This window comes from Saccopteryx leptura, chromosome 6, assembly GCF_036850995.1.
Source record: "Saccopteryx leptura isolate mSacLep1 chromosome 6, mSacLep1_pri_phased_curated, whole genome shotgun sequence".
In the NCBI taxonomy this organism is placed as follows: Eukaryota; Metazoa; Chordata; class Mammalia; order Chiroptera; family Emballonuridae; genus Saccopteryx; species Saccopteryx leptura.
In genome coordinates, this window is record NC_089508.1 from 93,522,934 (window position 1) to 93,537,029 (window position 14,096).

The window sequence follows — 14,096 nt, forward strand, 5'->3', positions numbered from 1 at the left end:
CCTCTGGATCCCCCTTACCCTCCTCCCTGTCTCCAGGACCTGAGCTGATGCACAGGAGTGGAGGGGTCTGCAGAGCCGCCAGCTGGGAGGAGGTGGCACGGGAACTGCCAGGTGCCGCTACAAACGCGGGGATGGTGCCACGGGCGCCACAGGGTTCTCCAAAGCTGGGCGAGCAACAAAAGAAGGATGAACTCCCCCAGATCTGGCCAAGTCCTCTCCTGGTGTCGCCCTGGACCCCGAGTTCGCTCGCAGGTCAGCGAGGCCTAGCTGCACCGACCCGAACACACGGGAAAAGGGAGGGCCCTGCAACATGGCCCCGCGGTACGCGGGTCCACAAACAAAAGAAATGGGTTTCGCTCACGGTGCCCGAGGACTGTGCGGCACGCAAAGCGGGACGCTGTCCCCAGACCGACAGATGGTCCAGGCTGCAGGTAACACGCACAGGGAGTCACACGCGGGAACCGGCAGGAAGGGTCAGCACCAGCGCGCGCAGGGTCTCAGCGGCCCGGAGGCGGCGCGCATGCTCGGTCCGGCTCTTCCACCGGCCGGGCGGGGACCCCGCGCTGGGGGGCGGGGGCACCAGCGCCCGCGCAGCCGCTCCTGACTGGAGTGGGCTCGGCGGCTGCTGCAGCGCTCAGCGCCCGGGCCCTGCCGGAGCCGGGTCGAGCATGTGCCGCGGCTCCCCAGCGGCGGCGGCGGCGGCGGCGGCGGCGGCGGCAGCGGCTCCTCTGCAGCGGCGGCAGCAACAGCGACCGCCATGGCCAAGTCCAGCGCAGAGCCCACCCGCGAGCTGCAAGGTACGAGGCACGGTTGTCTCTGGGACGCCCGGTCCGGGAGCATCTCAGACCCAGGGCGCTGCTCCCCGCGCACACCCCAGTCGCGATGCCTGCTGCCCCCGCCCCATGCATTCCCGTTGCAAGGCAGCCCCTGCCCCTGCATACCAGCTTGGGGCATCTGTCCCCGGAGCATCCTCCGCCGCCCCCACGCCTCACCCTGTCAGGACCTGCTGTCCCAGAGCCGCCGGTGCAGATCTTCGGTGACAGGTGCAGTCCCCTTACGCTCGCTAAGGATGACTCAGTGACCCGGCCCACCCCTCAGCGAGGCGTCTAGTGTCCTCTCCGGAGAGTGCCGTTTTCCCAGCCCCGCCGAGCCAGGCCCGCCCCGCCGCACGATGGGAGCTGCCCCTGGTCCTGACCGCCTCTTGGCTCCACACCCTTCCCTTCCCGGCCCCGCCCCGGAACTGCCCAGAAGAGCCCCCCAAGCAGCCTGGCAGCGCCCGTACCAGTGGGGCAAGGAAGGGAATCAGGGAAGAGAGTTTGGATTGGAGATCATATCAAAAGCAGGGTCACTGCAGCTCGCCTCCCACAGCCCCCGTCCCAGCCTCCCCCCTTCTCACTATCCTACACCCACACCTCAAGGCCTCTCCTGTTTGCACCGTCCTCAGACTGGACCCAAACCAAGGCCCAATCCCCCAGCACTGCCACAACCCTGACCCCCAGAGTCAGGAGCAGAGCACCTTGGCAATTTCCCACACCTTCACACACACACAAGCACAGCCATGAGATGTGTGTACACACATCTTTATAGCACCCACACCCCCACCTCTCTCTATTTCTCTCTGTCTCTCTCTCTCTCTCCCTCGGATATCTGGATGGTTCCGCCAGGAGGTGTGTACAGACCTCATCAAACATTAACTCCTTTCCATCCTTCTATCCCCAACATGCCCAAATCTTCTGGCTTGACCCCCTTTTCACAACTGCAAACACAGCATACTCATTCACACTTACCTATTACCACCAATGCCACACAGGCTTTCTGGCATCATCAAAAGGCACGCTCACACAAGTAGTAAAAGGCAGAGGCACACCCAGATCACCTAGGGACAAAGGGACAGCCCACACCCCTACACACTGACTCACTTTATGGGTCAGTGTTGCTAGAATGAACAGGTTAGAAAAATGCTTCACACTCTCAGAAGTATAAGACACATCCTCTCACAGACAGTGTCACTCAGTGCCTGTTCATTGACTTGGGAACATCTGGAACTAGTGTTCTCTTCACACCTTCTCCCTCTCTAATAGGAAAATGAAAGTCACCTAAGAAAAATAGGTCTGTGTCTCTGTCCTTTGTCTCTCTTTGTCTCTCTCCTCCAATCTGACTCTTCCCTTGGAGGTCAGGGTGGCCAGGGTAAGAGGAGCCGTGAACAGGCCCCTCTCCACATGCAGACAGCATCCGAAGGTGCCTGAGCCAAGGGATTGTGCTCCAACAACATCGCGTGAAGCTGGAGACGAAACTCAAGAAGTTTGAGGACCGAGTGCTGGTGAGGGCACAGCGCCTGGGAGCAGAGGGAGGTATTGAGGGCAGCTGGGCTGCTGAGGGCAGAGAGGCTGGGAGGCAACGGAGACAGAGGTGGGGAAGAGCTGAGGAGTCATAGCCTGGGGGAGGAGCAGGCTGGACTGTGTGGATGTCCAGGACATTAGGATGGGACAGGAGAGAAGGAGGACCCCCAGAGCAGAGGACCACTGCTGAGGAGGGTGCCCACAGGCTGAGGGGGCTGAAGGATGGCGGGTTCATTGGCCCAGGAAATTGCCATTAGCTGCTGACTTTCTTTCCCTTCCTCTGAAGGCCGTGACCTCCTGGCGCCTCCACCTCTTCCCCCTTAAAGTCCCAGCCAAGGTGAGTTGGGCTGAGGAGTGGGAGAGCACATGGCATGCTCCCTCCCAAACCTGGCAGCCAGATGCTTACCACGGGCTGAGCATCCCCATACCCCCAGGTGGAGAGCTCCTTCAATGTCCTGGAGATCCGGGCCTTCAACACGCTCAGTCAGAACCAGGTGAGCGCCAGGGCCTGGGGAGGCCAGCAGGAGGAAGGAGTCAATATCTGAGGCCCTGCCTAACCAGGCAGTGGTGCAGTGGATAGAGCGTTGGACTGGGGTGCAGAGGACCCAGGTTCGAGACCCCAAGGTCGCCAGCTTGAGCGTGGGCTCATCTGGTTTGAGCAAAGCTCACCAGCTTGGACCCAAGGTCACTGGCTTGAGCAAGGGGTCACTAGGTCTGCTATAGCCCCACGGTCAAGGTACATATGAGAAAGCAATCAATGAACAACTAAGGTGTCACAACACGCAATGAAAAACTAATGATTGATGCTCCTCATCTCTCCATTCCTGTCTGTCTGTCCCTATCTATCTCTCTCTCTGATTCTGTCTCTGTAAAAAAAAAAAAAAAAAAAAAATCTGAGGCCCTGCACCCCGCTCCCCCAGATCCTAGTGGAGACAGAGCGTGGCATGGTGAGCATGCGGCTGCCGTCAGCTGAGAGTGTGGACCAGGTGACACGACATGTGAGCTCTGCCCTCTCCAAGGTCTGCCCTGGCCCTGGGTGAGTGGCAAAGGAGGACTCTCTCAAGGGGTTAGACATCAAGGAGAACTCCCTCCTTGCCCTGGATCTGAGCTCCTAATACAGCAAGGGGAAGAGGGAGCATGTTGCTGCTCCTGTGTTTTCCTGGAGATCCAGAAACCGTAAGGGGGAGAATGAGGGCCTCCTTTCACCTCTCTGGGATGGATTTGTTCATCTTCCAGGTGTCTCATCCGGCGTGGAAATGCAGACACTCCAGAAGGGCCCCGAGACACGTCCCCCAACTCTGAGACTTCCACATCAACTACGCACAGTGTCTGTGGTGAGGGGGCTGACTTGACAAAAGTGAGACCTATAGCTCCCTGCCCCTTGTCCAGAGTCCTTTATATGTAGGGTTTCACCTGCTGTGAGGACTCCACAGCCCCTGGGCCTCAGAGGGTCATGGTGTAGCATGAATTCAGGACACTAGCACATAACATGACCTTGACCGTTCCTTAACCCCCAAACCTGTTCCTCACCCTTTTCCCCTCATTGAGCAGCCACTCTACTGCCCCACAGGTGGCTTCTCTGAGACCTACTCTGCTCTGTGTGACTACAATGGGCTGCACTGCCATGAGGAGGTGCAGTGGGTGCGTTGGGCAGGGACCCACTGTTTGGGCAGGTGGGGCCTGGAGGGAGGGAGAAGAAGGAGGGGAGCAGGTGTGAATGCTCACCTCTAAGGTCTCTTCCTCTTCTTACAAAGACACCAGTCATGTTGGATGACAGCCCCACCTTTATGATCTCATTTAACCTTAACTACCTCTTTCAAGGCCCTATCTCCAAATATAGTAGCATTGGGGGTTAAGATTTCTACATATGAATTCAGTCAGTAACAGGCCGTGATATAAGAGAGAGAGCTCTGTGCAGACTGACATGGGACAAGAATAATGAGTGACACAAAGAATATGGAAAACACAACAGGGAAATCCAGGCTGAACAAAACACTGTGTTCTCTTCGCTACAACTGGGTAAAAGTTTTTGACCATTCCCTGAGGATGAATTGAGAAACAATCTATAATTCATTCAACAAAGATATATTGAGCATCCTCCATGTACCAGGGACTGTGACAGGTGTTGGGAGTATTAAGTTAATTAAGCAAGGAAGCCATTAGACTGATGTGGCTCTAATGCCATGAAGCCCTATGTAAGCAAACCAAAATCTAAGCCTGTACAGGCCTCAAAGTTACAAAGGTGAAACCAATCACAGTCAACTAGCCACCTTTTCTCTACAATAGTTCCTCCCTGAGCTTCTGCAGGGGGAGCACTCCTAACCACTTTCTGTTTGGCACTGCCCAGTTCCAATCAATATTTGGTCAGATAAACACAAAATTTTTAGTATGCCTTAGTTTCTCTTTTAATAGAGGGCAGGGTTGAACTTTTAGCTCACCTTAGCACTTACAGCTAATAGGGAAGACAGTACGGTGAAGAACAGGAGCCTCAGTGCTATAGGAGCACATAGACAATGAGGTTGAGAAAGGAATGAATTCAGAAAGACCAGCAGGGCAGAGGCAAAACAGCTAGCATATTGGAGAAACTAAGGCTGGTGCTGACAGCAAGGGAAGAGGGGCAGGGCAGATGAGTCTGGACACACCTGGGAGGCCTGGGAGGCCTGCTTAGGGATTTCACTCCTCATCCTCAGATTAGTAGAAGGCCCCTGATTATCAAGCAGGACCTGACTTGACTAGATGTCAGTTTTGAAAAGATCACTCTGTCTCCTGTTTGGAAAGCAGATCATAAGCCCCTATATATCATTAAAGCTCATTATATAAAAACATGCCTGACTGCCTCTATTCTCATGTCATGGTATAAGAAAGAGTCTGTGTGGACTTTGTCCGGGTTTCCTGACAGAGAGCTTCTAAAACCCTTGGAATTTCCCAAGGAATAGAAGTGCATTTGTTATTTGTGAATTCCTGGATCACCCCTGAGTTTATGCTAATAAGATGGCTCAGAGGTCTCCTAGACAGCTTCAGGACGGGACTAGTCACCCGAGACACCAAACACCTGCTTAGAAGTTTAGGACTTCAAGCAACAAGCTAACAGCCCAGCCCACCTCTCGGTGAGGAGGAGGATTGGAGATTGCATTCAATCACTGTGATTTAATCAATCTACCTATGTAATAAAACCCGGACACTGAAGCTCAGGGGAGCATCCTAATTGGTGAACACATTCATTGTGCTCAGAGGGTGACAGGCCCTGATTCCCCTGGAGAGGGCAGGGAAGCTCTGCACTCAGGACCCTCCCAGACCTTGTACCATGTGTCTCTTCATTGGGCTGATCATGTTCTGTATCTGTTATAACAAAATTAATCATAAATATAGTGTTTTCCTGAGTTCTATGAGCCACTCTAGCAAATTATCAAACCTGAAGGGGCTGTGGGAACCTTCCAAATTTGTAGCCATTTGGTCAAAGTGTGGGTGGCCTGAGGACCCCCAAAGCGTGCCTGGCATCTGAAGTGGGACAGTCCTGGCAGGACTGAGTCCTCAGCCTGTGGGGTCTGCACTCATTCTGGAGGTAAGTGCCAGAATGGGATTGAGGTACACCACATGGTGTCAGACCAGTGAGTTAAACAGATGCCAGGCTATATTTTGTCATGGTCATTCTTAATTTCAAATCAAAGAACTTTTTGTCAATGGGAGTAAAGAAATACCTGTTGGTCCTGGACAGTTGGCTCAGTGGTAGAGCATCGGCCCAGCATGTGGATGTCCCACATCGATTCCCTTCCAGGGCACATAGGAGAAGCGACCATCTGCTTCTTCACCCTTCCCCTTCTCTCTTCTCTTTTTTTCTTTCTCCTCTCCTGCAGCCATAGTTCGATTGGAGCGAGTTGGCTCCAGGTGCTGAGGATGGCTCCATGGCCTTCACCTCAGGTGCTAAGAAGAGTTTGGTTTCTGAGCAATGGAGCAACACCCCCAATGGACACATCATCACCCCCTAGTGGGCTTGCCAGATGGATCCCGGTCGGGACGCAGGTAGAAATCTGTCTCTCTGTCTCCCCTCCTCTCACTGAAAAGAAGACAGAAAGAAAGAAAGAAAGAAAGAAAGAAAGAAAGAAAGAAAGAAAGAAAGAAAGAAAGAAAGTAAGAAAGAAAGAAAGGGAAGGAAGGGAAGGGAAGGGAAGGGAAGGGAAGGGAAGGGAAGGGAAGGGAAGGGAAGGGAAGGGAAGGGATAGAGGAATAAAAAAAGATAAAATCTTCCAGATCATGGCAAGAACCCAGGGGACTATTTCACCTGTCTTTTTTCTTTCTTTCTTTTACAGAGACAGAGAGAGTCAGAGAGAGGGATAGACAGGGACAGACAGACAGGAACGGAGAGATGAGAAGCATCAATCATCAGTTTTTCATTGCGTGTTGCAACACCTTAGTTGTTCATTGATTGCTTTCTCATATGTGCCTTGACCATGGCCTTCAGCAGACCGAGTAACCCCTTGCTCGAGCCAGCGACCTTGGGTCCAAGCTGGTGACCTTTGCTCAAACCAGATGAGCCCGCATTCAAGCTGGTGACCTTGGGGTCTCCAACCTGGGTCTTCCGCATCCCAGTCTGACGCTCCATCCACTGCGCCATCGCCTGGTCAGGCTCACCTGTCTTTTTGCATGAATTTTACCTCAAACATACACATACAAAAATCTGCTTCAAACAAGATACTACCATTAACTCAAATCTGATCAATAAAATTGCAGAAAGCCTGTCTCCATGCCATTAGAGAGAAAATACAACATTATTTCGGACAACTAAAGACAAAGAATTCTAAAATTTACCCCCTTAAAAATACCTGTTAGTAGGAAAAGTAAAGAGCAGTCTTAGATTCTGCGAATGGAGCAATATGACTGGACTTGATTATACAAGGTCTTCATAAAATCCATGTGCTGCTTCAAATTTAACTCTATAGCATTGTTACATCTGGTGGCAGAAATGATTAAAACGTGTTCTGAGATAAAGGAATACATTATCGTCTGTAAGCTGAAATGGACTCCCATGCTGCCGGTCACAGAACAGTTTTTCTTCTCAGTTCCAGCAATCATTTGTGATCCCCTGAGGATCCAGAATAAGCAGCATAGTTGTTCTGTAAAGGGCTCAGGGGGACACCACCCAGTGGTCACTTGGTGCAGCGGGAACTCATGGGAGCAGGATCAGCAGGGCCTCCCGGCCGCCTGTGGAGAGGTGGGCTGGAGCCAAACAAACAGACTGTGCTATGGAGAGGGACAGCACAGTGCCTGTGCCGTACTCTGCCATTCTATGAGAGGTGCGGAAAAGTGGCCTCATGTCGGGGGAATGAACGTTTCAGGCATGCACACCAGTCTTAAATAGCAGGGGAGTTCTCAGAGATGCCACAGCTTCCAGATCTTGGAGAAAATGGTAGTCCTCAGTCCCACAAGACATTGAGCCTGAGAGCTGGCTCATTGCTAGGTAACTTAGAGAGAGGCCCAGGGTCAGGGTCATGCACCACACAGCCCTGCTTACCTCCACAACATACAGTAGTACACGGTGGTGTACACATACATACACAGCATACACAAGGACACAGTTGTGTGGGAGTTTTCTAATTAGTGCATTTTAATTTTTAAAGATGACCTAAAATTATGGGTGAAAACTCTAATGTAATTATTTTGGGGAGGGGGAGAGAAAGGAGAGAGACAGAGACGAAGACAGAAAGGGAGACAGAGGGAGGAGAGAGATGAGAAGCATCAACTTGTTGCAACACTTTACTTGTTCATTGATTGCTCCCCATACATGCCTTAACCAGGGGGTTCCAGCCTAGCTAGTGAGCCCTTGCTCAAGCCAGCAACCTTGGGCTCAAGCCAGTGACTCCACACGCAAGCCAGTGACCTCGGGGTTTCAAACCTGGGATCTCAGTGTGCCAGGTAATGCTCTATCCACTGCGCCACCATGGGTCAGGCTGTAATGTGATTTTTTTAATACCACCATGAAACTGTCAGTCCCCTTGAAGACTCAAGAGAGCTGATCAGAAGTGTTAACCATGACAGCCTTGCTTTCAAACAAAATTATTGAGAGGAAAAATCATTTCTATACACTGAGCACTTCATACTGTGCTGTTCTGAATTTTAAGAAATTGGTTATTCCTCCTGTTTTTCTTCAACTTTCAGTAGCTGTGTCATCACCTCTGCTAGAAATCATAGTCACCTTTGCTTTGTCTGCAGCCATCACTCCCCCATTCCAGCCAGTCAGAATGCTCTGATGCTGCTTCATGAGTCTCAAACATCATGACAGCTACTCTCCACACCCTCCTGCTACCTTCATCCACACCTCAGCACCCCTACCTGGGCTCTTGACACCGCCTCCTTGGTGGCCTCCCTCATGCCCATCTATGCTCTAGAGCCAACAGCTATGTGTCATTCCTTTACCAAATGTTGATTTCTTACTTTGAATAAAATTATATCTGTCTCGCCTGACCTGTGGTGGCACAGTAGGATAAAGCGTCGACCTGGAAATGCTGAGGTCGCCGGTTCAAAACCCTGGGCTTGCCTGGTCAAGGCACATATGGGAGTTGATGCTTCCAGCTCCTCCCCCACTTCTCTCTCTCTGTCTCTCCTCTCTCTCTCTCTCTCTCTCTCTCTCTCTCTCTCTGTCTGTCTGTCTCTCCCTCTCCTCTCTAAAATGAATAAATAAATAATTAATTATATCTGTCTCGCTGAAAACAAAGTGGAGAGGACAACTCCCCTGCTCTCAAGGATCTCACATCTAAAAGACAAATTCCACTTTGTCACTCACCTACCTGAAACTTTTCAGGGGATCCCCATTGCCTGTAGGATGGAGTCAAACCTTATTACCATTTCCATTGTTCATACTCCTGGGAACTGGCCCCATTGCGCTGCTCTCTTGTCTCCAAACCCTCTGCCACATGCACCCAGGCTGCAGCCACCTGTACAGTGTTCTCCCTTCTAAGACTCACTCAGGCAGCATCCTTTACCTGGGATGCCCTTTCTCAATGAGACTCTTGGAATTTTCTTCAATACAGATAAAACCTCCCCTGTCTTCCTTCCCCAGGCTCAGTAGACTGGTCCTTTCTCTGGATACCCCAGTGCTTCATATGGAGCTGTGTGACTTCCTGGGATGTCTGTCTCCCCAGGAGACTTGAGCCCCAGAGGGCAAGGGCCAAGGTACCTTGTAGGGGTGGGCAGGCAACTTCATTTATTCAGTGCCTGCTCTCTTCGTGGGCCCACAGATTATCCTATTCAACCCTCCCTACAATCCCAGGGGCACCAGCATGTGGGAGAAAAGGCAGAATACAAGATGCTAAGGTTTTCCCAGAGATAACCAGTAGGGTCCCTGCCAGAGGACATGACTTTGGCGGAGTTACCCTGGCTAAATATCTACTTCCCAGGTGTACAGGCTCAGAAACCTGGTTCCACCAGTGCAGAGAGATCTACCAGTTCTGCGGTGGTCTCTCAGGGTGCAGCACCTGAGCAAGCTCATAGACTGCACCACACATAAGCCAAAATCCAAGTCAGAAATTTGCTGGAGACACCACAGACGTGCGTACAGGACCCACTCCATGCCAGGTGCCAAAGGTTCTCGCATGGTTTAACCCATTATTCCTCACAAGTATGAGACAGGTACTATGGGTATCCCTATTTTAGAGATGAGGATACTGAGGCACAAGAAAGTCAAGTAGTTTGCCTAAGGTCACCAGCTAGAAAGTGACAGAGCCAAAATTTGACTCTGATTCAAAGTCAGTGCTTCTATTCTGGAAACCAAGGAGAAATAACTTCCAAAGGGACCAGTCACATTCATCTTCCCATAGCAAGTTTTATTCCTGTAGGGCAGACCATTTGGGAAGCCTAATGGTGCCACGAGAGGGTTACTTGGTGAGCATGTCACCATAATTCAATGTTTGATGGTGTCAGAGTAGCCCAATGCATTCCTTCCCAGAAAGACACTACACGAGTCCCAGCACCCTACCTGAGCAGCACATACTTCAGCGTGGACACCTGCCACTCCTCCTGTGGGGTTTATGGCTCCTCAGCTTCTATTCTGATGAGCAAGTTACTCTCTTCATCCAAATTTCACTCAGTCTGAAGTGGCCTGAGAGTCATTCTGCCTCCTTAAAGTGACATGGCACTTCTGTGCTTTGATCTGTTTTACATTGATTTTATGGTTTACAGCTCAGAGAGCCATAAGTCCCACCCTCTCGTTTCCAAGTTCTTGCAGATGGCCTCATGGTTGCCTCCTTCTTCTGCCTCCAGCTACTATTACCCATATGTCAGGATGACCAAACAGAGATTAAAGCCACAGAATTTAGGCCCCCCCATTGCTAATCCTGTTCTTTCTGCCTTACCAATGGTTGAAGAGAAGAAACTGTGAGGATCCGCAGCTACCCCAGGACTGCACGGCCCCCCACTGGCGTGTCTGCTTCCTTCCCTCCTCGCGCTGCACACCAGCAGGCCACCTGTTGGAAGCCTCCCCAAGGGCCCGGCCAGAGTGGCTCCACACCTTAGTTTCTATCCTCACTGCACCACAGCCAGTGGTCTGGTCCTCACTCCCTGCTCCACCTCACGCACCCACGACACACACTTTCCCTCTGTGGACTGTGGCACTCTCTCTGCTCATCTTCTGCTTTGCAGCTTTCTTCTCCCTTGGCCCTGAGTCCCCAGATTCAAGCTGGTCTTTACCACTTCACTTGGACCCCAGGGGCCGCTCCCGCCCTTTCTCTAGCCTCTGTTCTTTGCCTTCTCTCTAGCCACAGCGTGGTCTCCGCTCCCTACCCTGGCAATTATTTGCTACACTGACTAAATTTTCTATATTTTCCAAGACCACATTGATTTCTACTATTCTGTCTCATCTTCAGACTATCTGGCCCAATTTTTGCATCAGAAATATAGTCAATGTAGATTTATTATCTAGATGTCATATTTATCATTGCCACCACATGTACAGGACACAAAATGGAAAAGCATGAAAAAGTACAGAGTGAAAAACCCTTCTTAGTCCTGATGCCCAGGCCACGGGCTCCCAGTTCCCCTACTCAGACATAGCAACCATGAGCTGTTTCCTAGCCTTACAGATAGAGGCCATGAATCCCTGACCAGGGAGACTGGCGATTTCTTAATGATTTTTAGATCTATAATTATGTTTTTTAAAAAATGTTTTTTAAGTTCAGCATCAGGGCCCTGGCCAGTTTACTCAGTGGTAGAGTATCAGCCGGGCATGTGGATGTCCAGCGTTTGATTCCCAGTCAGGGCACACAGGAAAAGCAACTATCTGCTTCTCCACCTCTCCCCCTTCCCCTTCTCTGTCTCTCTCTCTCTCTCCCTCTCTCCTCTCCCACAGCCATGGCTGGACTGGAGCAAGTGCATCAACCCCGGGCCCTGAGGATGGCTCCCTGGAGCCTCCGCCTCAAGCACTAAAAGAATAGCTCGGTTGCAAGCATGGCCACAGACAAGATTGCTGGGTGGATCCTGGTCCCGGGAGCACACTGGAGTCTGTCTATATCCCCTATCCTCACTTGGAAAAGAGGAAAAGAAGAAAAGTTCAGCATCAATCTCACCACTCTAAATGAATGCATATGATTTCTCTAAGTTATATTTCAATTTTGAACTCCATGTGCAGGTTTTCCACTTTTTAATTGTGGTATAAAAAGTTTAGCTCTACTTCCATTGCTATTTCATACACACATTTCACTTTCACTATTTTTAACAGCTACATAATATTCATTTGGGTTAAAATCCAACCAGGGTTTGGGGTGGTTTTTTTTTCTAGTTTTTGCAAGTATAAATAATATCAGTATAACCATCTATAACTTTTTCTCCTATGAATTATTGCTTTTGGATCAGTTCCAGGAGTGGTAGTATTGAGTCTAAGGGATGGTTTGTGTCATTTAGCCAAATAACTGTCTCAGAAAGGTGACAGCAGTTTGCAGTGCCTCATCCAGTTATGAGCACATATCTTCATTTCATCAAATGCAGTAATTATACGTATGAACAAAAAATGGTTCCTCATACTGTTCTCATCATAAATCAGGTCGATGGCCTCTATTTAGTTTCTGTGGTTAAAGCAGACTTCTGCTAGAAGCAGTCCTCAGAGCCACTGGAATAAGGGAAGTAACTGCTGGGTTTCTAAGACCTTGCAGAGCTTATGAGTCTTTGTCACATTCCACATGGAGGACATTTTGTCAAGGTCAAGAATAAATGGGAAAAAAGGTCAAGATGGCGGCGGCCAGGGCGGGGGTCCTGGGAGTCCGAATGCTGCAAAGGGCAGCCCGGAACATGGTGCCGCTGGGTGCTAGGGCAGCCTCCCACATTACCAAGGACATGCTCCCTGGGCCCTATCCCAGGTCCCCAGAAGAAAGGGCTGCTGCCGCCAAGAAGTATAATATGTGAGTGGAAGACTACGAGCCGTACCCGGATGATGGCATGGGGTATGGCGACTACCCAAAGCTCCCTGACCGCTCACAGCATGAGAGGGATCCATGGTATGACTGGGACCACCCAGACCTGAGATTAAACTTTGGTGAACCGATTCACTGGGACCTAGATATGTATATCAGGAACCGTGTGGACACATCCCCCACACCTGTTTCTTGGACTGTCATGTGTAAGCACCTCTTTGGCTTCGTGGCCTTCATGGTGTTCATGTTTTGGGTAGGGGAGACTTATCCCTCCTACCAGCCCGTGGGGCCAAAGCAGTATCCTTATAATGATCTCTACCTGGAACGAGGCGGTGATCCGTCCAAAGAACCTGAGCCTGTGGTTCACTATGAAATCTGAGGCTTCGTGGGCTCTGTGCCCCGTAACTGACTCCCTCATTCCTAGAGACTTAACCTTAAGGAAATCCCTAATAAAACTTAGTGCTGTGAAAAAAAAAAAAAAGAATAAATGGACACATTGCCTCTCTTTCGTATCTCTTGCTCGGGTGATATTGATCCATGTCCACCAAGCCCTGTTTATATTACTAGAAAAAACAATAGTCTTTCTAGTTTACCTTCTTTAAAAGTGATCTTCCCTCTTCACATGTTATTGCAGATGCATTTTCCTTATTGTTTCAAATGTATATGAGACCCTACCACTTTGGAGAGCAAGACGTGGACTTAAACTTGGCCTCTTCACTTACCAACTATATTCCTTGGGCAAATCACTTAATTTCTATCAGTAAAATAGAAAAATAAGGCCCTGGCCAGTTGGCTCAGCGGTAGAGCGTCGGCCTGGCGTGCGGGGGACCCGGGTTCGATTTCCTGCCAGGGCACATAGGAGAGGCACCCATTTGCTTCTCCATCCCCCCCTTCCTCTCTTTCTCTCTCTTCTCCTCCCGCAGCCAAGGCTCCATTGGAGCAAAGATGGCCCAGGCGCTGGGGATGGCTCCTTGGCCTCTGCCCCAGGCGCTGGAGGGGCTCTGGTCACGGCAGAGCGATGCCCCAGAGGGGCAGAGCATCGCCCCCTGGTGGGCAGAGCTTCGCCTCTGGTGGGCGTGCCGGGTGGATCCCGGTCGGGCGCATGCGGGAGTCTGTCTGACTGTCTCTCCCTGTTTCCAGCTTCAGAAAAATACAAAAAAAAAAAAAATAGAAAAATAAAACTATCCATTCACCTCACATAATTGTGGTAAAAAAAATCAAGTGAAAGGTGTACGAGTGTCAGAAGTGTGTTGTAAATAGCAAGTCATTTCTCAAATGTTCACAAGTATCCTATTAAGCCACATGGCTCATCTCTGTCTCCCATCTCATCTCTTACTGGCTCTGGAAAAACGTATTATTGCAT

General features: G+C 50.6%; 2 protein-coding genes across 4 annotated transcripts; both read left to right on the top strand.

The window, feature by feature from the left end:
- The first annotated feature begins 47 nt into the window (after positions 1-47).
- LOC136377299 (uncharacterized) lies at positions 48-7,246 on the top strand. 3 transcript variants are annotated; one of them, XR_010746276.1, is made up of 5 exons: positions 2,265-2,320; positions 2,626-2,676; positions 2,774-2,833; positions 6,194-6,359; positions 6,647-7,246. XR_010746276.1 is itself a non-coding variant. In XM_066343871.1 (3 exons), exons 1-2 carry the CDS (start codon positions 48-50, stop codon positions 6,197-6,199), a joined length of 756 nt encoding a protein of 251 aa, XP_066199968.1. In that variant the 3' UTR covers positions 6,200-6,359; positions 6,647-7,246. The 3 variants fall into 3 exon arrangements, 1 of the variants encoding a protein (XP_066199968.1); XR_010746277.1 differs by lacking the exons at positions 2,265-2,320; positions 2,626-2,676; positions 2,774-2,833 and adding exons at positions 3,363-3,375; positions 3,576-3,696; XM_066343871.1 differs by lacking the exons at positions 2,265-2,320; positions 2,626-2,676; positions 2,774-2,833 and adding an exon at positions 48-797.
- Positions 7,247-12,546: 5,300 nt separating this feature from the next.
- LOC136376114 (NADH dehydrogenase [ubiquinone] 1 beta subcomplex subunit 8, mitochondrial-like) lies at positions 12,547-13,202 on the top strand. The gene is given in 1 exon segment (XM_066341900.1): positions 12,547-13,202. A coding segment is annotated over 1 exon segment (561 nt). The 5' UTR covers positions 12,547-12,551; the 3' UTR covers positions 13,113-13,202.
- The last annotated feature ends 894 nt before the right edge of the window (positions 13,203-14,096 follow it).